The 27,385-nt window shown below is 37.3% G+C and overlaps 1 protein-coding gene across 1 annotated transcript in view; it reads left to right on the top strand.

Annotated features, from left to right (window-relative positions):
• Positions 1-25,139, top strand: part of ppp5c (protein phosphatase 5, catalytic subunit) — a 28,320-nt gene extending 3,181 nt beyond the window's left edge. The window contains exons 2-13 of the mRNA XM_077207568.1: positions 5,228-5,469; positions 7,335-7,482; positions 9,623-9,744; positions 17,218-17,283; positions 17,415-17,513; positions 17,939-18,044; positions 18,151-18,293; positions 18,385-18,472; positions 19,330-19,370; positions 19,456-19,634; positions 22,709-22,790; positions 23,695-25,139. Coding sequence (XP_077063683.1) covers positions 5,228-5,469; positions 7,335-7,482; positions 9,623-9,744; positions 17,218-17,283; positions 17,415-17,513; positions 17,939-18,044; positions 18,151-18,293; positions 18,385-18,472; positions 19,330-19,370; positions 19,456-19,634; positions 22,709-22,790; positions 23,695-23,757 — 1,379 coding nt within the window. The 3' untranslated portion in view covers positions 23,758-25,139. The remainder of the gene's footprint in view (positions 1-5,227; positions 5,470-7,334; positions 7,483-9,622; positions 9,745-17,217; positions 17,284-17,414; positions 17,514-17,938; positions 18,045-18,150; positions 18,294-18,384; positions 18,473-19,329; positions 19,371-19,455; positions 19,635-22,708; positions 22,791-23,694) is intronic.
• Positions 25,140-27,385: the final 2,246 nt, after the last annotated feature.

The following is a 27,385-nucleotide window of genomic DNA, read 5'->3' as shown; positions in this document are numbered from 1 at the left end:
CAGTACCGATTTAAAATAGAGTAGGCTAAATCACTTTTTGAATGTAACATGGCGCTACAAATAACGATTGTATCAATTACATTATTATGCCATCAGGTGGTGACAAGCATTTTTCATTGACTCTTTCATTCAAGAGATTCAGTCAAAAAATGCTCATTCATCCAGTGATGAAATGAGTGGAGTCATTGAATTATTCATTCATTCAGATTAATTAAACATTAAGTAGCAGCATTTAACATTCTGTTTGAACCTATAAATTACATGGTATTATGTTTAGTTGTCTGTTCAGAATCGTGATTTCTGTTTGAAACCAAAAAATCATGATTCTCAATTTATCCAGAATCGTGCAGCTCTTCTGTATAAAGACATTAGTAGATCTGGTAGACATTGTAAACAGACTGTTTGGTCAGAATTATGAATATGGGATTACGGATGTAAACTTTTTGTTAGATTATAAAGCTGTATCTCGCAGTGTCAGAATGCCAGTCGGTCAGTCAAGTCTGAAGCAAGACGCAGCCCATAGCAACACGCCATGGTAACAAGTTAACAACTTCTCAGACAGTCTGATGGCAGATAAAAATAAACAGTAAATAAAGTGATTAATTAAAAACGTTGGCATCATAATGTTAAACGTGGAAGCTTGAAAGTGTGTGATGCAATCATGCAGCAACACATACACACATTTGAGCTTCTTCTTTTTTAATGGCGGTTGGCTAACTCACTTGAAGGTGAATTTTCTGTCACTTACAACACGACATCGCATGTTAGCAGACGTAAAATAAAGGTTCGGGCAAATAGTTAAAACATTGGTGATCCATACAGAGTGCGAATTACCCCACCATAATTGGGGGTACTGCCCCTTCACTTCTTCTATGACCATCACGGTCCACTACCATATCAATCCCCACCGTGATCGCCAAGTGCAACTTGTGTTGTGTAACACACATACAAGGTCTAAACATGCGACAAACTGATAATCAGTTGGCTACCGAATATCTCATTGTTATTATATATCCAAAAGAGAACTGTTTTAATCAACTCCCAAAAGTTAGAAGTTAAGTGCACTGAAATACCATTCTAATTACTAGTAAAAGTAATACCTTTTCAAGAAGCCTATTGCCTATTTTATGAAATATTGATTTGGTTTATTTTTAGATTTCATAAGACCTGGAGGTAAGACCCAACCCTCTCATATACTGTATAAACAGAAACCAATTTTACATTATAGTCTATGGTAGTCAGTGTCAAATCAACACAATCTTTAATGTGATTAAGGAGCATACTATGAAAAACCATACTACCACCTGGGGTGGCATGAGGTTTCAGGAAGGGGGCCATGGACATTATTCATAATTTAAAATGCTACGGTTTTCATTGAATGTGTTTTGTTCTCTACACTACATTACACGGAGTGGGAGTCAAATCAGAGATGTAGCTGGGTTTTTGGATGGTGTGGGTCTTAATTTGTGAATTGTGGACCCTTTCTCTGTGTAGTCACTATCAACAGTCTGTGTAGTCTATACTTAAATTGTACTTTGTGAAAAAGCAATTCTTGGGGGGGTTGCTCCGCAGGAGATAAAAAAAAAAAAGACCCCTCAAATGATGTCTTCTAGTGAGTTTTAAGGAAATATGAACAGATTTAGTCATACGACACACACACACAGTTCGATCGCGCCCACGCCTATAATACACAAACAATGTTGTTTGTAGATCCGCCCCTGATTTTACCTCACCACAATGTAAAGCTTGATTTAAATAGAGAATTATCTTGCTACCTAACCTTGCTAACTAACCTTGGTAACTAAGGTCCACTTAACTAGCCTCAGTGGGTAAGTAGCAGGTGAGTAGCCGGTAATTCAACGTATGAAGACGTGACATGAGCTATGAAAGAACAAAACACGTTAATAAATGAAGGTTGTAAAATCAACAAGCTAGACTTCAGCTAGCAACTTACATTTATCCATGCAGGTCAGCAGCAAACCGTTCTCTATCTCGGAGTTGACTTGTAGCCTATTGTAACTCTAGTTATATTTTTTCACAATATCAGAAAAAATATCTGACCCCCCCAAAACTGATATTTCTGTCCCTTTGGGAGGTACTGGATCTTCATTGGGGGGTATAGTACCCCCCAGTACCCCCTGTAATTCGAACTATGGGTCCATATGATGTTTATTTCAAGACATGATTGCTTTATATTAGGGCAGTCATTAGGGCAGTCATGGCCTAATGGTAGCAGAGTTGGACTGGTGACCCAAAGGTTGCTGGTTCAATTCCAGTACCGGCAGGAATATGACTGAGGTGTCCTTGAGCAAGGCACCTAACCCCCAATTGCTCCCCGGGCGCCACTCAAGGCTGCCCGCTGCTCCGGGTGTGTGTATCCACGTTTGCAGTGTGTGTGTGTACACTACTCACTACTCTGCTCCTAATGTGTGTGCACTTACTTGGATGGGTTAAATGCAGAGGTCAAATTCCAAGTATGGGTTACCATACTTGGCCATCACGTGTCACTTTCACTTTTCACTTTATATGATGAACAGTTTAAATTTAGGCTTTTATTCACGCTTAGATAATTGATCGATGCATAGATATAGAGCACATCAAATATGATCAACTGAAAAGCTTAAACATGCTTTTCAGTTCACACACAAAGGAACTCATATAGAAACATACTGTGGAAAAATGTTTTATGTTTGTATAACATATGATATATATACTTAAAGCAACTTCACATGACCAAGAGGGCATTTTTTTTTAATATCAGCACGATTGCAAATGTGACATTGATTTTATATAACAGTTCAATGAACAAGTCGTTAATATAAATTTTTACACACCTCTGTGGAATACTTGATTCTGATTGGTCAAATCGCGCCATCCAATGATATGTTATTCCCCGATAACAACCACTGATCTATATAGAATGTCATTATATAGATCAGTGATAACAACCAGTAAACTAATAACACAGGCTCATCTGGGTATTTGTCACTGTCACAGGAATGGTTTTTCCTCTTGAAAGTGTTGCGTTTGGTGAGCTAATAAAAGATTAAAACTCAGTCAAATCAATATGTTGAGTAAAGTTATTTAATTAGGCCTATGTCATCAGGTTATCCGGACTCACTGTCTCTTGTTTCATAAACGCATCTGCTGCCATTTTGCGACTATTGTTTTGTACACTTTAATGGATTATAGGATAATAAACAGGTAATATTTTAAAACGGTTTCATTTCAAATCAATATCTCTTATCCCTATTATTATTTATGTGGCGAAATACCTTGTAATAGGTGGAATGACTGTATACCGTATCCCTTAAATGTCCGTCTAGTTTGAACTTGCCGTTGGCTAGCAACTGCTTTCTCCGTAGTAGCTTTGCATTTAAAGAACTAATAAATATTTCAACTCAGATCAATAATTCTTGTCTAATTATTTACGTATGTGGCAAGTAGCTGTGTACAAAGGGCCTACTGATGTTTTTGTTATTGTATTTTCATTATTATAGGCTATTATTTGTGCATAAACATATCTGGTTATAGTAAACATGCCGTTTGTTTGAAAACAACATATTTTGTCATCCTTGCTGCAAGCTTACAAGAGCGATAATAACATTAAATGTGAAGGGGGGCCCTAAAATATTTTATTGGGAAAAAGGGGGTCTCAGACAAAAAAAGGTTGGGAACCACTGCCTTACGTAACTTACATTTAGACACAATATTGACTTTTTCAACAAGGAAAATCGTTTCAAACAAAGTCACAGCAGAGCGGTGTCCATTTATGAGCAACACACAGCGGTGTCTTAGAATCTTACATGAAAGATGACATTTAATTAGGTTAGGAAAAAATCTGTAAAAAAATTAAACTCCATAGAAAATCAGCCTAAAATTGTCTTGTTCAGGAAGCAGTTTCACTCGTTATTCGTCACAATAGGGAAGAAAAGACTATCCCACCTTCTGTTTAATGACAACTTTAAAGTGATAGGTCACCCAAAAATCATTTGCTCACCCTCATGCCATCCCCAATGTACAGTATATGACTTTATTTATTTGGATAAACACACAATTTGTAGAGAAAGAATCACTGTGAGTGCATAATTCAAGTGAATAGGTGTTTTGATGAGATGTACTATCAATTAGGGCTGCACAATTTGGGGAAAATGTCATATTGTGATTATTGAGGTCAAAATTGCAATTGCGATATAATAAACAAATGGTTTCATGAGTCAACTTGCTTGGTTCTCAAGGAAAATGCACACACAGATAAGTGATAATTCTGAAATGTGTATTTTTTCAACTCAAACTAGAAACAACAACTAGATGATTGATAACACCTATAATGATCAATAAGCCATTGATATCTGGATAAAAATGCCCCCCCCCCCCCATTTTATACATTAATTATAGCCATCCAACATTACAGTGATTGCATCATTACAATTGAAAGCTATCAATTTTTTAAACCATTTATTAGGCTATAAAAATATAACGGCTTTTAATTTAAGTGAACTTCAAACAATCTTTTCATAAACCCATAATAAATGTCATATTTACCTGTGCCCTTCCTGTCTAACAGTTAGGCCATATATACAGAAATTGAATTAAGTTATCAAACAGTCTGCGCTGCATAAATTATATATAGACCAATCCTTATTAAAGCTACAAAAGTTCTTTAGTCAAGAGCAGTGAGTAATTTTCTCTGTTCCCTTTGTTCCTTGATTAACTTTACTGACAGAAAGCTTTATTCAAAGTCAGCGCACTCTCTTTTGGCTTGTCCGCATGAATGGTTTAAAGGCATTTGCACGAATAAGAGCGGGATCATGTAACACTAGCCAAATGATGACAAAAAAATAATAGATGCTGCGTTCATTGCGTTAACAGCCCAGTTTGTTTATTTCATATAAAATCGCAGCATTTTGCGTTACATAATCGCATAGGCTTGACATCACGATTTCGATATGATTAATCGTGCAGTAGCACTACCATCAATGAGGGACAGTAATCTCTCAGGTTTCATTAAAAATATTTTCATTTCAGTTTTGAAGATAAATAAAAGTTTTGTGTGTTTGGAACTACATGAGGGTGAGTAAATTATGACAAAAGATTTTCATATTTGAGTGATACTTGCCTTAGTTAACATCTTACGTAATCCACGAGTGCTTTGATTATCTCACATATTTTAGAGGGATCCATTCTGTGTCATGGCGGCATTAATGGTCTAATGCTCTTATTTCAGATAAGGACTATGAGAACGCCATCAAATATTACACAGAAGCAGTGGAGCTAAACCCGACCAATGCAGTCTACTACAGTAACAGGAGTCTGGCGTACCTGCGCACAGAGTGTTATGGCTATGCGCTGGCGGATGCCACCCGAGCCCTGGAGCTGGACAAGAACTACATCAAGGGCTATTATCGGCGAGCCACCTCCAACATGGCCCTGGGCAAGTTTAAAGCAGCGCTCAAAGACTACGAAACGGTGAGACTCTTTATATTCTCGTTACTTTCTGTTTTGAACCATCTATATATTTTTAAGTGCTATATACAAAGGTGACTCGACTTATGTAAAATACAATTTCTTATTTTACTTTAGATTTTTGGTTGGATGTGATAGCTCAATGATTATGTGCTAGGTTAATGTTGGGAGGAAAACATCTCTTTTCTGAATGAATGTCTCATTGACCTGTTGTTTCATATGCGAAATTAAGTATAAACTCACCGGCCACTTTATTAGGTACACCTCGCTAGTACCGGGTTGGTCCCCACCCCACAAATTCTACAAACAATACCCCATAATGACAACATGAAAGAAGTTTGTTTGAAATCTTTGCAAATTTATATTAAAAAAAAAAAATGAACAAAATCACATACATGCGTGTTCACAGGCTTTTCTCAATACTTTGTTGAAGCACCAATTACAGCCTCAAGTCTTTGAGTATGATGCTACAAGCTTGGCACACCTATTTTTGGGCAGTTTCTCCCATTCTTCTTTGCAGAACCTCTCAAGCTCCATCAGGTTGGATGGGGAGTGTCGGTGCACAGCCATTTTCAGATATCTCCAGAGATGTTCAATCGGGTTCAAGTCTGGCCTCTGGCTGGGCCACTCAAGGACATTCACAGAGTTGTCCCTTAGCCACTCCTTTGTTATCTTGGCTGTGTGCTTAGGGTCATTGAACCATCGCCCCAGTCCGAGATCCATAGCGCTCTGGAGCAGGTTTACATCAAGGATGCCCTTGTACATTACTGCATTCATCTTTCACTCGATCCTGACTAGTCTCCCAGTTCCTGCCGCTGAAAAACATCCCATAACATGATGCTGCTGTGAGGATGATATTGGGCAGGTGATGAGCGGTGCCTGGTTTCCTCAAGACATGACGCTCGCCATTCAGGTCAAAGAGTTCAATCTTTGTTTCATCAGACCAGAGAATTTTGTTTCTCATAGTCTGAGAGTCCTTCAGGAGCCTTTTGGCAAACTCCAGGCGGGTTGTCATGTGCCTTTCACTGAGGAGTGGTTCCTGTCTGGCCACTCTGCCGTACAGGCCTGATTGCTGGAGCGCTGCAGAAACGGTCGTTCTTCGAAGGATCTCCTCTCTCCACAGAGAAACGCTGGAGCTCTGTCAGAGTGACCACCGGGTTCTTGTCTCCTCCCTGATTAAGGTCCTTCTCCCCCGATCGCTCAGATCTAGGAAGAGTCCTGGTGGTTCCAGACTTCTTCCATATACGGATGATGGAGGCCACTGTGCTCATTGGGACCTTCAATGCTGCAGACATGTTTCTGTTCCCTTCCCCAGATCTGTGCCTCGATACAATCATGTCTCGGAGGTCTACAGACAGCTCCTGGTTCTTCATAGCTTGTTTTGTGCTCTGACATGCACTGTTAACTGTGGGACCTTATATAACCAGGTGTGTGCCTTTCCAAATCATGTCCAATCAACTGAATTTACCACAGGTGGACTCTAATCAAGTTGTAGAAACATTTCAAAGATGATCAGTAGAAACAGGACGCACCTGAGCTCAATTTTGAGTGTCATGGCATAGCCTGTGAATACTTATGTACATGTGTTTTTTTTTTTTTTTTTTTTTTAATAAATTTGCAAAGATTTCAAAAAAACTTCTTTCACGTTATCATTATGGGGTATTTTTTGTGGAATTTGTGAAAAACTGAAGCTCTGTGAATACTTTCCGGATGCACTGTATTACATAATATTACATTATACCTTTGAGTAGTGCCTTGCTGAAAAATTCCCTAACTGAACTTTGAAATATAAGACATTCAGCTCAGCACACAAAGTTCAATAACTTTATTTTTTTTGTAACAATTTTTCATGCCATTGTAATTTTCAGGTAGTTAGAGTTCGTCCCAATGACAAAGATGCCAAGATGAAGTACCAGGAATGCAATAAGATTGTCAAACAGAAGGCCTTTGAACGGGCCATCGCCAGCGACGAGCTCAAACGATCAGTAGTCGACTCCTTAGACATCGAGAACATGAGTAAGTGTTTGGAGTTACGGATTTATTACATGTTTTGGTATCACTTTATTTTACATAGTACATGTAATGTGTAACAAGGACAAACTATAGTAATAACAGTAAATTATTCATAATTATAAAGAACCAACCTCAACCCTATAGTAAGTAATTTTTGTTAATTCTTATTCAGGGTTCCCGCGGATCCTTAAAAAGTCTTAAATTAGAATTTTAAAATATAAGACCATTAAAAGTCTTATAAAGTCTTATTTTTACTTATGAAAGGTCTTACATTTTAGATGACACTTCGACTTAGACATATCTAAATGTTTTCCAAATTAAAACTATCTAATACGCGTAGTATTATTTTTTATTATTCTTTCTTGTGTATTTGCTTGTTCACGTGACAATTCGCATCACATTCGCGGCAGAATAACGTCTGTCTCCTGCACGCGAGAGAGGAGAGAAGAAAGTTGGCAAATGTTAGTTCAGTCGTAAGTTCATTCTTTATGTGCGTAGTGGTGTGCGATGTTGTCTACTATGATATTGTAATCATTGTTTTAATGATGTACGAGGCACTGTGAGCTGACATGGCATTTGTCTCTCGTGCTTTCACTGCGTGATGTGTGCAGTTATAGGTAGGCCTATCTCCCCAAATTAGTTTTTTGTCTTATATTTATATCATATTATGTTCTTATATTAGAATATCACATCAGTAAGAGTGCCGTTTTCCCGTGCACAAGTGTGATATATTTATGTTATACAATAATTAAATTAAAAATAAATTAACATTGTGAGTTACATTTTAGACACCATATTGTCAATATTGTTTGTTTTCCCCTTATTTCGCCGACTAGAATTTCAAAATGAAACCGTAGCAGAGTCTCAATGCAATAGACAGCGATGATTTCTTGACTGTAATCCGCGTTTTGAGTCATTTTAACGATTCAATGAACAATCACTTGTTTGTTTCCCGAATGAATCAGCCGTTTGAACAAATCGGTTGAATGAATGACTCCCTCAACTCGCTTACGGTATTGAGACAGTGAATTGCCGCCGCCTACTGGCGGTTTTAGTTTCATATTTAAAGTACCCTTTAATTAAAACGTTAAAATTAGAAATCATTTCATATTTAAATATTAAATATTGAGAATATCTAATAGCTTTATTTATGCAATTGTAAATGGAGTGTAAATATTAATGCCACTTCTGATGCCGCTTCTGTGTCCCCTCTGCACTGCAAAGATGGATTTTGATTGAATGATTTAATTTGACTGGTAACAGTGATACTGTATAATTATTGTGTAATTAAGTATTATTGTATAAATAAGTATAATTACTTTATAATTTAATTTGAATGTTAGTATTTGACATAAAAGGTGGGGCATAACTCTAAATAAGTTTAGAAAAAAATTCCATATATAGGTGAAAATGCCCCTGGAAATCAATTTAAGGTGACAAATATTGCACATTAATTAATCATTTCTGTCACTACTGTGAACTGACAACTGCATAGAATATGAAAAATATGAATATCTTCGTGAGTCTGCTGTCAACAACAGGCCTATACCGGCCATTGCACCAGCACAAAAACACAATCAGTAAAATATCATCTAATTATAATCAACAAAACATTTAAAATATCGAGATATATTTTTGTCAATATTGCACACCCCTAATGTACGATATTAATTTTGATTTCTTCAGGTCTTAAAAAGGTCTTAAAAAGCCTTAAATTTGACTTTAAAAAGTGTGCAGGAACCCTGTTATTACTCTGTGCTTAATTGTGTCACAAAAGTGAATGTCAGTCATACAAATATATCTTCTGAGGGGAATATATATCTTTTGTTATTCTCATGGAAAAACTGATTTCATTGAGGTACATTATTTTAAATTAGGTGACTTAACAAAAATTCTAATAATAGAGTCAGCTATTATAAATCTTCTAAATCTTTATTGACAATGTTCTGTTTTGACAAGGCAGCAAAAAGTGCTGTTATTATTGAGTAATTAGTTGATGGACACTCTTTGTTGACATTGACCTGTTGCAGAAATTAATAATTAACTGTAATTTTTTTGCAGACTAAAAAGGAATATAATTTCTTATTGACTTTAAAAATTTAGAAATCATCTGATGCAAACTTTTTTTATACTCTCCCACCAGCAATCGAGGATGACTATACTGGACCTAAACTTGATGATGGGAAAGTTACACTGAATTTCATGAAAGAGTTAATGGACTGGTTCAAAGACCAGAAGAAACTGCACAGAAAGTTTGCTTACCAGGTAAATGCTCTTCAAGTACACACATATACATATACATAGATATTGAAACATCTATTCATCTATTATTTATTTTGGGTAAAATTCAACAATTTGAACAGTCACATTGGGCATCCCCATATCTCTGGGTTTGAACCATGTAGGGCCTTTAAAATGAAGAGTCCAAAAGAAGTTTATTAAAAACCAGATTCTAAAAGGATATTAATCTTTCAACATAATTTGTTCTTCAGATATTCCTCTTTAAAAGAAAAAGATATCAGCTGTATGCTGACCCACATATGATTTGAGCACTTAAAATGTGTAGAATTTACTCATGGTGTGACATTGAAATCCATATATCTCTGGAAATGAACAATATAGGGCTTTAAAAATTAAGATACCAGAAGAAAAGTGTAAAGGTGCTGCATGTAATTGTTTTTGACTGTTTCTGACTAAAGCATATAAATACCTTATTATGTTTGCAGGTATTTAGGGAAAATGCTTAATTCACATATTTGTTTCTCAGAAAAACAATGCTACAGTTATTCTACTTCGAAATCTGCATTCCGTGTTGGAATGTAAAAAAAAAAAGTTTTTTTTGTTCTCTGTGATCCCGCCCACAGGCAATTTACCCAATAGTAATTAGAGACCGCGGGTCGCCAGTTGGCGGAAAACAGCATAAACAGCCATGAAAGCCAGCAAGCGATCATGGTCAGAGATCGCAGATTCTACCTGACTAAAAATCCTTGGCATCCATCTAAAAATCTCTATGACCAAAGGCATATTAAAATGCAAATAAATCAACACATCAACACATGAACTCATTGCCTTCCATTGTCCATTGCGCACTCGTTCCTATTGCGAGTCCTAAATCTTGGCAACCCATGTGAGCGTCGAGTCTGAGAAGGAAAGGGAAACAACTCTCTCCAATGTTTTGTATTTGGACTTACCCATTTCAACCGCTAGCTGTCAATATTACATACGGCACCTTTAAGAACCAAAATCTAAAAGGATATTAAGATATCTTTAAAACTTCTTGAGTTACAGGCATGCAAAGCTTTTTGCTGTTTTTGAACTGTCACCGTTAGCATATAATGCAACAAAGATTGCTAAAGTCAACAGATTTTACTAACAGACCTACCAATCTCTACGAAAGTCACTTTACCCCCTGTAATTTGGCTCCAAATCTCAGGTGAAAATTGTCATTATGACCCAACTCTACAATATACTCTATATTGAATTACTCTGTAAATATTAAAGAAGGTATTACAATAGTCAAGCCTACTAGTTATAAAGGCATGCATTAATCTCTCCGTGTTACTCCGAGAGAGAAAATGTCTCATTCTAGCAAGCTTCTTTAGATGATAAAATGCTGTTTTAGTAATACTGCTCATCTGAGCTTTGAAGTTTTTCGACTCTAGGCAATAACTAGTTGTTCAGTCCTAATATATTTAGTTTGGGAATTCATTTCTCTCTCTGTGCTTTTGATCCAATAATCAAAACTTCTGCTTTATCTTGGTTGAGCTGTAAAACATTGTGACATCCAGTTATTTATGTCTTGGATGCATGCTGTCTGAGGAGTAGTTTAGGGCTTTTCACACTACACTTAACCTTGGGTTATCATCGTTCTAAACCATGCTTTTAACCTTGGGAAAAGGCTTGTGATTTAGAAGTGGGGTTACCGCTTTTTACCCAGGGTTCTGCAATCCTGCTCCAGAGCAGGGTTAGCACTAGGGTTGGGTATCGTTAAGGTTTTAACGGTATTACTACTCTTACCGATACTGCTTATCGATCCGGTACTTTAACGGTATTCTTATCGGTTCTTGTTGGTGTGTTTTTTTTTTTTTAAACATTTGGGTAATAATTATTATTTGCTCTATATTTTGAAATGTAAAATATCTATAGCAAAAGAAAAAGCAATGCTTTAACAAAACAAATAAAATATCTATTTGTTATGCAGCAGTGTGCAGGCTTTTTTGTTTTATATACATGAGATAGGATACGATAAGAAAAATTTAGTAAATTTTTAAATTTTAAAATCCAAAACTCGTACTACTTGCATTTCAGTACTCGCCGATACCGTGTACTTAATAAAAAAAACATGATTTAAATTTACAGGTAACAGCTTTAGTCATATAATTTAACAAAAAAACAAGGAACTAGTTTGGAATTAGGAACATTTATTTAAAATGAAAAGCATGTTGTATGTAACATATTAGAGAATAAATAATTATATAAAAAATTTTAAACAGTGACTGCAACTCAAGTATTTTTTTCAGTTTGTTGTAAACTCTGCCGCTTTGGACAACACAAGGGGCATTAATAAACATCTTTGCTATTTAGTGCACAATATTTGAATAAACTAACAACATCCACCAACATAGAACTGTGGCAGTCAGTGCAACTGAGGTAGGTATTAACATCAAGTCTAAGATGACTCACTTAATGGAGCCTATTTAGAAAATGTGAGTGGCAGGTTTTTTTTTAAAGAAAAGTAGCTTTTCTGCATTATCAGCAGTCAGCCTGTTTCTGTTTTCATCTATAATGTGTGACACTGAGCTAAAAAGCCTTTCACTTTCCACACTGCTACATGGGGCTGAGAGGTATTTATGGGCCATTTTAGCCAAAGTGGGGAACCTGATTTTGTTGACACCCCAGTACTTCAGAGGACTGTCTTCACGAGGGCTTGGGGCCTCCACGAGGTTTGTGTCGAGCTCAATGGAAGCACCTGCTGCCAGCGGCTGTGCTGCCTGGGGTTGCTCCTTAGCGATTTCTTCAAATACAGTGTCCAGACAGCTGCTATTGCTGGCCTGGGCCTTGAGGAACAGTTTAGCAGGAGGTTCTAGAGCTTCTGCCCGACTCTCCTCTGCCTCAGCTCTGGACATCATCTCCAGCTCCTACTTCAGGTGCAGCTTGGCCTCCGGAGCAGTGTTGTTGGAGAAGAAGCGATCTTTATACCTGAACAAAATTCATGAATGTATTAATATGTGGAAAAATAGGACAGATTTTAGTTTCCCCTAAACCACTGCCAGCCATTTGGCTTTCTGGTAGTAATAAGGGAAATATATTTCATATTATATATATATTGCATACATTTTTATATTTGTGTATTTTAGTTACAAAACTATATTATAATATAATATTTCAGATGGAATTAATTAATCTTACATTTAGTACTGTAGTTTATCATTGAATACCTATAGCACACAGACTTTACCTTGGGTCAAGTTTGGTGGAGATGAAGTACAGTGGGTTGATCTCGACGTCACTGAAGCGCTACTTGACAGCTGGCAGTAAGGTTGCTTTCATTGTCTTGACGCCGTGGTCCTCGTCTGTTTCTCTGTTTAGAAGTCTCACTAGCACAATCACAGCTGGGATGACATCAGAGGCTAGTGCGTCATAGCTGCTCACTTTTTTAGTTAGTTCCTCAAAGGGGGCGAGGATGCCAACAGTCTTCTCCATAAGAGCCCATTGGTGAGAGGTGAGATAGTCAGGGAGTTCATGCTCGGACACATACACCCCCAGCACTCGCTTTTCCTCAATGAGGGACTGGAGCATGTAATACGTGCTGTTCCAGCGCGTCTGTACGTCCTGCTGCAGTCTCTTTATTGGCTGGTTGAGCTGTCCCTGAATGTCCTCGAGGCGGGAGTAGGCTAAGGCGGAATGTTTAAAATGCCCAACTATTTTCCGCCCCACTGCTATAGCATCAGCTATGCTCCTCTGTGCTAATAAGCCCTCGTGAACAGCCAGTTGGAGCGTGTGCGCGACACACGGCAGATTTGGGAGCCCTGCGTCATTCATGGCTTTAATCATGTTTTTGGGCATTGTCACGAAGCACAACATGTACTGATGTTTTAGGTATACCCAATGTCTGGAGCATTTCCTCAAACACATGCGCAATAGCCTGGCCGGTGTGCGAGCCGCGGAATTGTTTCGCATGTAATGCCATGCCAGTGGATAGACGAGAGTTTCACGCCGCAACGAGCCATTCGTTGCGGCGTGAAACTCTCGTCTATCCACTGGCAGGTTAGGCTAATTAGCGACACAGGGGTAACATTGCTTGTCCAAATATCCATGGTGAAACTAAACACAGAGGAGGCTTGCAGTAGGCTGTGGATATGTTTTTGCACGGAGTCGTGTAGTTTAGGCAGCTCCGTGTCAGTCATGTAGCGGCGGCTTGGGACATCATATCTGGGCTCCAGAACATGGAGGAGACGCAGGAATCCCACATTTTCTACCTCCGAGAGTGGCTGGTCACTCAATGCAATGTACTCGATAATTGCCTGTTATTTTCACAGCACGTGGATTGTCTCTGGACATTTTATCTCGTCTTGCAAGAGTTTGCTGCAGCGTGGGTTGTGTTGGTTTAGAAGCGTGGGTAAACTCTTTGTACTCGTTGTCATGTTGGGATTTTAGGTGCTTGATTAAATTACTTGTGTTAAATGCGCTACCTTTTGAGCCTCCTCTGGACAATTTCGCTGAGCCCAATTTGCAGTCCGCCTTTGTTTTGTCGTCTTCATTCACTTTGAAATAGTTCCACACGGATGACATGTCTCGTCTCACCTCGCCTTCTCCCCATTCTGAGCTGCAGGTGGGGCCTGGGGGCGGGCACTCGGAGCCTGTGATTAACTCCTTACACGCCGCTCAAACATAGACATATCTCAGACCGTGGTATGGGTCCCCGGTATTGGGGGACTTTTAACGAGTATGAGTACTTTAGAAACTGTGGTATCGAGGCCGATACCAGATACCGGTATCGGTATCGGTGCATCCCTATAATTTATCATAGATAGATTAGTGCTTATTAAAGTTTAAGTTATTCATTCAAGAGCTGTGAGTGATTTTCTCTGCCTTTTGTTGTTTGATTCGCATTAATGGCTCAATCGTCAGCAGGTTTATTAGACGCTGCCCCTTTAAGACCGAGTGCAGATCTAATAGATCATCATTTTCTCCCAACTATTTACGTCCACCTAAGACATAAACTGTGTTTCAGTGAATCTAAAAGCTGGTCATTTTATATATTTTATGTATATTTGATACTTTAGATCCGCACATGAAGCCCAAAGTTAAGTAGGCTTTACTTTTCTTGTCTCGTTGCAGTCCATTTCGGAGCATGCGTCGCCTTGTGAACAGCGTCTCTTGTGCAGATTTTTGTGCTTTTAATAGCTCTTTTAATGATTAAACGCGTCCGCAATTTAGCAACAGTAAAGACTGCATTTTACAACAATCACCGATCGTGCTGATTCTGACAGTACGTTTGGGTTTTAGGAAGAAATAACAGCGCATCGCTGAAGGAAAGGAAGTTGCGCTAGACAGAATGCGTCTAGTTTGTGGTTTCATCTCAAATATCTTCTTTTTATAATCTTTGAAAGCCGAAATCAAAAATAAAAGTAGAATAATATCCCAGATCTAAAGTGTAACCAGGTTTGAATTTTTAGTTCTGTCCACATTGTCACTCATAGCAGGGCTGTTGTGTTGTGGGCGCTGTGGATCCGCGTGACAGATCTCTCTCTCTCTCTCTCTCTCTCTCTTCTGGACTGTGAATAGCAAAATTGCGTGACAGACAAATGGTTTAATATTATTATATATATAGAAAGATAACGTCTTTATACCAATAATAAATAGTAGGCCTATTCTTAATTTCTCCAGTACCGACAGCAGAACCGATAACGTCCGAGCTTATCGATACAGCGGTCTTTCAAAATTCAGCCCCGGGGACCATTTAATACCGGGTTTCGGTAACATTTATTGTGTGTCGACACTCAGTTAATATCCAAATAAGGATGTTAGCCCAGGGTTTAGGAATGTACAGTGTGAAACGTCAGTTTATAAATACCCAGGATTAATTGATAACCCCAGGTAAATTATAAGCAGTGAAGCAAGATAACTCAGGATTGCGCCTACCCGGGGTTTACAATGACCCAGGGTTAACTTTTTTGAGGCTCATGGCCAAAGCATGTGCAAATAAAGCTGCCGAACTACTGAATTGAGTTCATAACAGGAACTTGCCCTTAAAATGTTAAAATGACTGTCATGGCGAGTATTCACATAAACACAATCGGCTATGTCTTGAATGTAAACATTTGGGAGAAAATTGGATGTGATTAAATACAGTGCCTTGCGAAAGTATTCGTACCCCTTCGATCTTTCCGGGCTCAGGCCCAAGGAGAATACTTTGAAAGGCTTTTGCGTGAGACTGAGCAGAACGCTGAAAATGAAGTACACCTGGGCCTTAAGACAATGCAAGAGGGTTTTTTATGAAGAACTCTGTGAATGTCTTTGAGTGGCTTAGTGAGAGCCCAGGACCCAATCAAACATCTCTGGAGAAACCTGAAAATGGCTGTATGCCGATGGTCCCTATCGAACCTGACAGAGCTTAAAGGAGTAGTTCACTTCAAAATTTCCTGATAATTTACTCTCTCCCACGCCATCTAAGATGTTTGTCTTTCTTTCTTCAGTCGAAAAGAAATTAAGGTTTTTGAGGAAAACATTCCAGGATTTTTCCTCCATATAGTGACTTCAATGGGGTCCAACGGTTTGAAGGTCCAAATTGCAGTTTCAGTGCAGCTTCAAAGATCTCTACACGATTAACAAGGGTCTTATCTAGACAAACCATCGGCCATTTTCTAAAATTCTTTTTAACCACAAATGCTCATCTTGCATTAGCTCTGTGATGTAAGATTTTTAATGTTTTTAAAAGAAGTCACTTAAGCTCACAAAGGCTGCATTTATTTGATGAAAAATACAAAACAAACCCAGTAATATTGTGAAGCATTTTTTCAATGTAAAACAGCTGTTTTCTATGTGAATATATAGTAAAGTGTAATTTATTCCTGTGATCAAAGCTGAATTTTCAGCATCATTACTCCAGTCTTCAGTGTCACATGATCCTTCAGAAATCAGTCTAATATGATGATTTGATGCTCAAGAAACATTTATGATTATTATCAATGTTGAAAACAGTTGTGCATTTATTTGAAATAGAATATTTTGTAACATTATAAAAATTTCTTTACTGTCACTTTTGATCAATTTAATTCCTCCTCGATGAATAAAAGTATTGATTTATTTTATTTATTTCCCCCCAAAAAATACAATAAAAATTCTTACTGACCCCAAACTTTTGAACGGTAGTGTTTATTTCAGATAAACTAAAAAAAATCTTTTTTTTTATAGAATTGTTTTTTTTTTTTTTAGAGAATGTGTTAATTTATATCATACAGTAAACATAATAAATCAGGAAACTAAATGAGGTAAAATCTCTATCAATTTGTGCTTCTAGTCCAATAATTCTGATGAAATGTAAAGAAATTTCTCAAATGACAAACATGATTATCAGTGGAACCAATATCAGGCATTCCATATTCATGGAAGATGTGCGTTAAAGTTATTGCCTTTATGAATTGCATTTGTAATGTATTTTTGAACACATCAATAGATCCTACAAAACAATCACGTCATTGACCCATGATCATAATGAAACTGTCTGCGTTTCAGATGCTGATTCAAGTGAAAGAGCTTTTATCCAAACTTCCAAGTCTTGTTGAAGTTTCGTTAAAAGAGGTAAGTGCATTCTGCTGAACAACAAGCTGGGATTGAGTTCATGGCCTTTTTACGTTTGTGTCCTTATAGTAATTCCCTTTGATATTGAAATGATTTTCCTGTTCTCACTGTTCATTTGTCTTGTTGTTTAGACAGAGAAATTGACTATTTGTGGGGACACGCATGGCCAGTACTATGATCTTCTAAATATCTTTGAGTTGAACAGCTTACCATCTCCAACTAATCCTTATGTATCCTTTCCTTTTGGGTTTGTAATCTTAATTGTGTGAGAGCTGTTCTCGTGAAAATGAATATTATATTAATTTGATTTAAATGAGTAAGCTACACAGTACAAGCTTATCCTTTGCATTGTTTTATGATTTTATGATATATGGTTTTACCCAGTGTTAAGGACAGTAACACAAGTGACTTGATTTTTTTATAAAACCCTGGCAGCAGCAAGATGATGAAAGGCAAAATTGCTCCATAGTTTGTTGTTATTATTATTATTAATAATAACATAAACATTTATTCCTCCAAGTAATGTAGTTTAGCCAAACAGTTTGCAATGTAACTGTTTAGCAGCATTGCACAGTAATGTTGAATTGAGCTGATGTGCTTCACACGTTTCCCCCCACCGAGATCCAGTAAACTAGCCTTGACTTTAGGATCTCAGCTGTTCAATGGTGACTTTGTTGACCGTGGCTCTTTCTCTGTAGAAGTCATTCTCACACTTTTTGGCTTCAAACTGCTCTATCCAGAACACTTCCACCTGCTTCGGGGTGAGGACACACCACAGATTCCTTGTATTGTACCAGCAGAATTCCCAAATGTGTGAGAGATAAATGTTATCATTTGAAATGTATTTTTCTTTTTGGTTTTGTGAAGGTAACCATGAGACGGACAACATGAATCAGATGTATGGGTTCGAGGGTGAGGTGAAAGCGAAGTACACTGGCCAGATGTTCCAGCTTTTCAGTGAAGTTTTCCAGTGGCTTCCTCTCGCCCAGTGCATCAATAACAAAGTGCTGGTAAGAAACAAGTCGGACGTCAGATTCAGTATATATTCTGCAGTCGGATTCATACCACTTCGATTTGAGTGCAAGTGGAATTGTCTTTCAGGTGATGCATGGCGGACTGTTTAGTGAGGATGGTGTGACCTTAGATGACATTAGAAAGATAGACAGGAACAGACAGCCTCCAGACTCTGGTAAGACGTGAGACCACCATCAAACAAGCCAAATGTGGGACAATTATAAGTTTGTGTGGGAATATGTGGGACATGTTACCAACACTAAAACAAAAACTGTTATATAATGTTTATTTAACTTAATAAAAACACTTGTATTCTGCCTTTCAGCTGATAAAAATGATTTTTTCTTTAATGAACAAATAAAATATAAACCAACATGAATTTAGATCATTGACAGTCTTAAGAATATATTCAACCAAAAACGTTCATTTTTTTTTTTTAGAAAGGATGTGAATTAAAACAACCACTGCAGGCAAAAAGTTGATAAATTCTGTTAAATTTAAAATTTAATTAACCGAATTATCCATTTGTTTTCTGACAGAAACGCATGGAACGAATCACCGCTCAACATTTTGATTGACAGCCGTCACAACCTACTATAGTGACCGTGTTTACTCCTTTGCTTTCAACTATTGGATAGGATTTTAAAAACGGCCGTTGTATTTTGTAGGCTACTTCTGACGGAGCGCTGTTAAATATAGGTGAAAAACTACGCCGCAAAAAGAATAAATAAAATGCTTTCTTAAAAGGCAAAAGAACGCATGCACGTTTTCTTAATATGATAATTAAAAACCAACAGACTGATGAAAATGCGGGACATTTTCTCAATATGCGACGTGCGGGACAAGGGGTGAAAATGCTGTGCGGGACAGCGCAAAGCGGGACGCGTGCTCACCCTAACTAAGACCACTCAGTAGGCCTGGCCAATCACACACAACACTCTTGCAAAGTGCTATCAAGTGTTGCACGGCCAAGCATGTTTTTATTGGAAAATGTAACACTCAAGTTGTAATTTGTACCTCTCTGTTGCACAGGTCCGATGTGTGATCTCCTGTGGTCAGATCCTCAGCCGCAGGTTAGTTCCTTTTCCTCCTTCAGCTAACCGAAGGCTTCAGGTCACAGCGTTCACCTGTGTGAGACTGATGTGTGTTCTCCTCCAGAGCGGGCGCTCCGTCAGCAAGCGGGGTGTGAGCTGTCAGTTTGGGCCTGATGTTACAGAGCGCTTCCTGGAGCAGAACAAACTGCAGTACATAGTGCGCAGTCATGAGGTGAAAGCCGAGGGTTACGAAGTCACTCACTCAGGGAAGTGCATAACCGTGTTCTCAGCGCCAAACTACTGGTATGATCATCTCTCTGTCCTTATTGTGTATTTGTGCCCTTATTAGTGCATTGTGATTTCCAGAGGGGATATTAAAGGCACAATATGTACGATTTTTGGATTAAGATACAGTGGTAAATATTTTATGGACTTGTGTACATGTATTGTCCCAAATGTTTCCAACAATGTTTAAATTTAGAGAAAACACCGATTTTAACCAGACTCGTAATTGCATTGCCTGTCATTGACATCATATCCGCATTACCCTCGATTTCAGGTTTGACTTTTGTAGAAACCATGGAAACACCAAAAATGCTTTAATATATGTTTTATTAGACAGGTGAGCAACTGTTTGGATCCCTTTATCAACAGAAAAATAACTATTGTTATATAGTTCAACACGGTTAGTCTTATTGTTTGAACCTCTTGTTTTCTTGATTTACCGCGAGTATCATAGTTGTACCATTTCTCAGAGACACTATTCTATTTTGTCAAATGGCTAACATAGCATAATCAGAGAGAGCTTTATTTGTAGTTACAGTTATATAGCCTTTTTCTACACCATACAATGTTTTAAAATTAATTGCATGTAATTTTGCAACACAAGTCATCCAGCTTTGATTAATGTGATATTCTAATATCGATCTAGTTTACTGCGATGTTCAACAAGTGTCTCACAGCAGCTGTCGAGTGAACACAGAATAACATTATAACACAACTTTTAACACACTCAAATGTATTTTTAATATGATTGTTTTTTGACCTAGTAAAACAGCGCTGCATACTGCGTTACACCACAATTTTAATTGGTCAAATAAAGTGACATGAGTAGTAATTCAGCACTTGCGGCTGTTTCATTAGAATGAAATAAAATAATGTGAATTAGAGCTGAACCATTTTGGAAAATAATCGAATTCCATTTTTTTTTTTCAATATTGCGATTATTTTTTAAGCTCTTTATCTCTGTATTATTCAACAAAGATAAGCAATAAAGCATTGTATAATATGACCAACACACTATTAGATAAATTAAACATACACTGTGCTTTCCCGTATGCCAGGCCTATATATTATGATGAATTATTAGGTGATGAAATTGATCTGAATGACATTTTTATTAAACTACTTCAATCACAGTAGTATATTGACTGATTTGTTGAACTTCTAGCCTTGTAAACATGTAATAATTATCATGACAACATAAAGTACTGACAAATAAGCCTGTAGTAAACATTAATATGAAAGTCAGTAACAAATCACACAAACTAAAGTGCAGATTGCAGACTTAACCACACTCAGTATTTAGATAATTCAAAGTCACTGTAATAAACATATGTAAACATGTGGATTGCACTTAAACAGTCTGTGAACTTTACTAGACAGTCTTTAAACACATAAATAAAAATATAAAATGTATATTATCTTACTGATCTCCAGTCAGTAATATAACACACAAAGTGCAGAAAGATAAAGGAGAACAAATATCTGCATGTACCTCTTTGAAAATATTTAGGTAAATCAAAGTTAAACATAATATAAACATGTAAATTGTACTTTTTTAAATTAAATCTTAAAAGAAAAAGAAACTGTCTGAACTAGGGCTGCCCCTTAATATTAGACTAAACGACTAAAATCGCAGAATCAGCACTCGTGAGAGAATATAGTGCTTATCACTTTCTCTGAGGATGACTGTGTTTCCAATTTTAGTTTCAGTCCTTTTTTGCGCTACGTTTGTGCGCACACTTGGTAAAAACACATAATCATCTCCGGTAGCTGGGGCTCCCAAATGTCTGTATGCTATTTTTAAATAGTAAAATGTCCATATGTGTCTAGAACCACCTCCTGATGCGACTCTTTATTAAAAGTTCATAAATACCCCTTTTCCACCAAAGCATTTTGAGAGCCGGTTCGGAGCCGGTGCCTACTCGCGAACCAGTTCTTTGTGTTTCGACAGCCAAAGAACCGGTTCTCGGCCAGGAAAACTGGTTCCAAAGCGGCACCAACTCTTTGCTGGACTAGAACCGATATTTTACCACGTCATGCTTACATCGGGGGCTGGGGGCGGGTTTAGATGTGTTCTAAACATCTTTTCTGACCATAATATAGGATTGCAAAGCCAGGAGAAACATTTGCAGAAACACAATGTAGTCCGCCATTGTAATTGTTATGTTTGAAGTTGGCTCAAGCGTTTCTATTTAAAAAATAAAAAAAAAATTATTGAAAAAATTATGTAAGCAAAGAAGAAAACAGTCACAATATAGAACAAATAAACGGAAAGAAAAAAAAGACACAAGACAGGGGAAACATAACTAATCAGAAAAGATTACACATCAAAGGAAAAGATTAAAAGACTTACATATTTCAATTGTTTTTAAAGCCTTCTTGGTACACGAGTTAGAGATAATCCCAAACTAATGTTGTACTTGCAAGCGTTTCTAGCTAAGACGTATGGCGACGTACACGGTGACGTAACGACGTCGTTCGCTGGGCGCTCTAGTCATTGGAAAAACACACAGGTTCTGAGAAGGTTCGCAAGTTGAACCAACTCCGAACCAACTTTGAACCAGCACCAGTTCCGAACCAGTTCTTTTTTTGTGGAAAAGGGGTAAAAGTGGCCAAATGTAAATAACCCCTGACTACATCCAAATGTTTTTGGAGTGATCGGATCATAAAATAAGTTTACGCCTGTATTTAGTGCTGTCTACTTGTACAAGGATCAGCTGAGTTGGATGTTAATATTAGTTACATGTGCAGCATGTACAGTGCAGCTCTTAAAGTGACAGCAGCCTAATATTCCTCCTGTTGTCTGGATTTTTAATGGTAATCAAAAAACAATTACTAATGGCTCTTGACTGAATAACTTTTATAACTTATAAATAAAGATAAATAAGTGTTTAATGGAAGGTAAAATATATTTATATAATATTAAGTCACGGTAAATGTGATTAAGTCACTGGCCATTGGCAGGTGTGGAAAAAAGAGACTTTTATGCCCTGTTTGAACCCCGTACTACAGATTCATTTTCCATCAGTTACAAATTGTGTGTATATCTTCATGAGTTTTTCTTTTGTGTGTGCTTCTTTTTTTGCTCTTAGTGACCAGATGGGAAATAAAGGAGCTTACATTCATCTCAGGGGATCAGACCTCACTCCAGAGTTTCACCAGTTTATTGCTGTGGTCAGTGGAATTATTTTTTTATACATATTTACATTCATTCATTTTGAAGACGCTTTTATACAAAGCGAATTACAAATAAGTGACATCTCAAGATTATTGGTAGGGATGCAACAAGATGAGGAAAATGTTTATCCAAAAATGTCATGTATGCCATTTATTGCAATCACTGCAAAATTATTGTAATATTAATAGAATTCATAGAATTGTTTCAGAAAAGTGTAATTTAAAAATATCTTTTTTTTCCAATAGTGTGTCCGAAATATCTAGGGCCAGATTTAATAATAGCTTGCGGCAGCACAAACCCTCTTTTGGTTTTAAAAAACTACTGTCAGAATTTACTAAAGACGCACAGTGAAAAATTAGCTCTGAAAAGGCACGGACAGGGTTACTTTTACGGCTGACCTTATTGCATATGCATTTGTAGGAGTTTTCCTTTCAGACCCAACATTTATATGAGGAGAGTATTTAAATGAATCACGCAAGGTGATTTACTAAGGTTTGCGCTCTTCAATTTACTGGTATTTGCGGCATTATTTACCACCTCAAAAAAATGTTACTAATTTGCGCTGCTTTTGGTAGATTGCATTGGTCATAACGGAAATGATCTGTTCTTTAATTTGCGTGATGTCAGTAGATCACGTGCAGAACTTTCCACATTCCCATCGGTGTGTTTTGGTTTTGCACTCTCTCACGCTTATTTTCCTTGTTTCGTAAATCTGGCCCTTACTTTTTCCTATTGGTTAGAATGTTCCTATTGATGCATGTCATATTGATCCCTGTCATTTTTTACATTTATTATTATTCTTATGTGGCTTAGCAAACTAGTATAATTAGAAAAAAAACGATGTGTTGCCGTTATAAATGTAGTCTATGACTATGAACATTATTTTTTCCTTTTCCTCAGCCTCATCCAAACGTCAAGCCGATGGCATATGCTAACTCTCTGATGCAGCTGGGTATGATGTAGAGATTTTCCATTTATCACACAGCAGCTGCTGTGGTCTGAAGTCCACACCAATCCCTCTGAATCCACTCTCACATTCTTCTCATCTCTGTTTCAAACAAACAGCTTCTTCCTTGCGGGCACACACACTTTTACAGTACTCATACCTGTAGTTACATAGGGGAGAAATCACTTTCAAATGAAATAGGAATGGAATGGAATTTGCTCATTAATGGATGTCATTCTTGAGATGATGCTCCCCAAAAGACCCCACACCCCCCCAATGCCCCCAAACCCATGTCATTAACGTATCAGTTCATGTAGAGCCGCATAGTTTGAATTGGATGTTGCTCTATGATAATGGAGCTGAATTTTACCAAAGAATGGGCAAATGTATACAATGCATCCCAAAGTAAGAGTGCTGATGCAGTATTTCTGCTCCTGTGACCATATTATTATGAGAACCAGAGGCATAAAACCTGATCAGCACTTTTTCCCAAAGGTGTGTTTCTACATAGGGCCTTTATTTAGAAATTTTGCCCCCATGAATACTTAATAACCCCCCATTTTATTTCATGTTAGTGAAGTTCTGTTGGGAGGGAGAACAGCGTGTCATTTCATTTGTGTAGCAGTTAATATGTTGTATGTGTTATCTATCAAAAACCATTAAAAAGCATAATGAAAAAAAAAACTTTTTATAACAAGCTCCATCAGGAAACCTGACCCAGAGCATCTGTTTAATCTGTCAAATAAACATTACAAAACAAGTTTAAGTACTGTGTAACTGTAGTTTTCTTCACACTATCGTTCAGAATGGGGAAAAGTGCAGTATTGTGAGGCTAAGTAACTGTTTGGTGTTCTCCACTATGTAGGCAGCTCCCACATGTTCTTTCTCCCAACATGTTTGACTGAAATGCACTGGAGATCTTCTATTACCCTGTCTGTCTAGCAGATCCTGAACCCTTTGTGTGGACTCAAATTAATACAGCAGAAACCTACCTTCCCTCTTTAAGCGCACAGCAGCCATGTCCCATGTCCTTGACTTTTTAGAGAATATCGTTATATACACCAACATGTGTATATATATATATACTGTATCATTGAGATTTCTGTGTATGTCTGGAAAAAAGAAGCTATTGAATAAAAAACGCCAGTCCAATAATATAGAATGTGGTCATACCTTTTTTTTTGTGAACGATATTTGTGTTTTAGTTTAGACATGAGTTGCACCAGTAGTGACACAGGTTGGCATTATCAGCATTGGCTGCGGCTGATAAGAAAAGGAACGTTTCATCAATTCAACGGGGACTGAATGGGAAAATGTGTCATTTTATGTTTCAATATTGCACAATAGGCAACAAGTCTGGCAGTATGTTTTGAATAAAAATTGAAAAACGGACAAAAAACGAGTTGTGTGACTTTTGTGACTCCTGGAGGTTTAGCTGGTCCAATCGACCCAGAGCAGTATTTATTTGAAAGCGACTGAGAAGTTCATCATATAGGACCTTATAGGACCATAGAGTGTGTTAGGTCAGTGAGATTACAGTACAGAATTCATAGCAGAGGAGTTTCTATCACTGCTAAACATGAACTGCATTATGCTCGAGACTTAAGAACCAGTTACACCTATCAAAGTTACGCTTCTGGGAAACCCTGTTTGAAATGCCAAGATGGCTCTCAGAGAGCAAAGGTTGTGGACGGTGGCTGTAATGATAACAGATGCTATAGTTGAGCTATAGATGCTATAGTCATAGTTGAATATGTCAAGCAAAGTTGTTTGAAATAGTAATTCTGAGTAGTCTATACTTAGTCAGGAGTACATCTAAAGTAAAATATCAAAGTAGCCTATATTGTCGAGTTGTCAATATTGTCAATATCAAATACCAAAGTAAATTGTCAAGGACACCGCACACGTTTTTTTTTAGTAACTTAAACTCAAGAGTAAGTTTACTATACTAAACAAGGATTTGTTAATACAACGCGCAATACCTTTTCCACTGTACTTAGTTTATTAAGTGCAATCGGTTTGCATGCTTTTTTTTAAGTAAAGTTAATTAATTGGATTTATAGTGCATAGTATGCACTTGCGAGGATAAACCCTAACTTTTCCAAACTAAGGGTACTTGTTTCCATATGTTACACATAACAAACATTACGAAAATAAATGGAATGGATGTGAAAAATAATGAATTTCACATTGAATAATGTGAAAAAGGAATTTTTCAAAAACAGACCTACTTGCTTAGTATATTACTCAGAGAAAAAAAAACTTAAGCACAACCTGTTGTTCAACTTGTCAGAAAGTGTGTCGCTGAACACTAGACAGACACAGATATGTATTCTCCCGGACACAGATATGTATTCTCCCAGCCAAAAGGGGATCATGGAGACTTTTGAACATCAAACTGAGACTGAGCATGTGGGTAGTTCTCAGAGAGAGGGAGATGAATGGATTTTAACCAATCTTACAGAATGTGTGACGTACCACAAACTTTCACAGAAGCTATGAGTTTAAATAAATCCCAGATGTGGGCTTAGGCCATGAAAGAGGTAACGGACACATTTACTTTAACCACACTACCTGCATTGTGGGGTAGATGGGTCTAAGACATACAAGGTTATAGCCAAGTGATGGGAGTAGAATACAAAGAGACTTTCTCACCAACAGCAAATCTAACTTTAATATGAGCTTTGATACAAATGGCAGCACAATATGATCCCGACCACCAGATGGATGTAAAAACAGCCTACTTGCATGCTTTAACTGACTGTGATATTTACCAGGAAAAGCCAGAAGGATTTGAGGTGAAATCAGATGGGAAAACTAGTTAAGTGGTTTAACACAGTTATGTAGCAACTGGAACAAAATGGAGAGTTATCCTGATAATCTGGGGTGATGATCTGATTATTGCTGTCAGTAATGATTTGTGATGAGTGATGAGAAAATAATGCTGACCTCAAGATTCAAAATAAAAGATCTGGGGAAACTTCAGAAATCAGAAAAGGTTCTACAGTAAGTTGGCGTTTGTGCCAAGATTAATTCTTTATATGTCTTCCTGTAATTGGAAGCTAATCTTATAATAAAGTCCTACAATGAGAAATGAAGTTGGTCACCTTAAGCAGTCACCCACATTTAATAGCATTTACATCTAAAAATCTGATTGGAATAACTGACACCCTTCAAACCTCATCACATGATTAACTGTAGATATTGCTTCACAATATATTTAAGGATCAGCAGGATCACCACCATTGGTGTAATCTAGCTTCTGCTCACATTGTGTTGATCTGGGTTTACAATCTGACATATTAAATCTCATTTAATTTGAAATATTCACAAATGCCAAAAAAAAATGTCCCAAAACCCTCACTATCTAAGACCACCTCGCTATTTTAGAAATATGTGCAATAAAAAAAGTGAAATATACCTCATTTTACATCATTTCATTCAAGGATTATGATAAAAATCCTAAAAAAAAACCTTTCTCATTCAAGGTTATTATTGTTGCAGTAGCATTAATGAATGTAAATAGATTAGTAAAAATCAATTTCAAAAAACATAAAAAATTGTTTTGGTCCAGTGCCTCAGTTACACCAGTAAGATGATTAGTGGCCATGTACAGGAACATTCGAACTAAAAACCATATCTTCT

The sequence above is a fragment of the Siphateles boraxobius genome, unplaced genomic scaffold, assembly GCF_051911475.1.
Source record: "Siphateles boraxobius isolate OS27281-9 unplaced genomic scaffold, OSU_SipBor_1 6, whole genome shotgun sequence".
NCBI classification, from domain to species: domain Eukaryota; kingdom Metazoa; phylum Chordata; class Actinopteri; order Cypriniformes; family Leuciscidae; genus Siphateles; species Siphateles boraxobius.
Note: the sequence above shows the minus strand (reverse complement) of the source record. Positions and strands in the feature narration are given on the sequence as shown.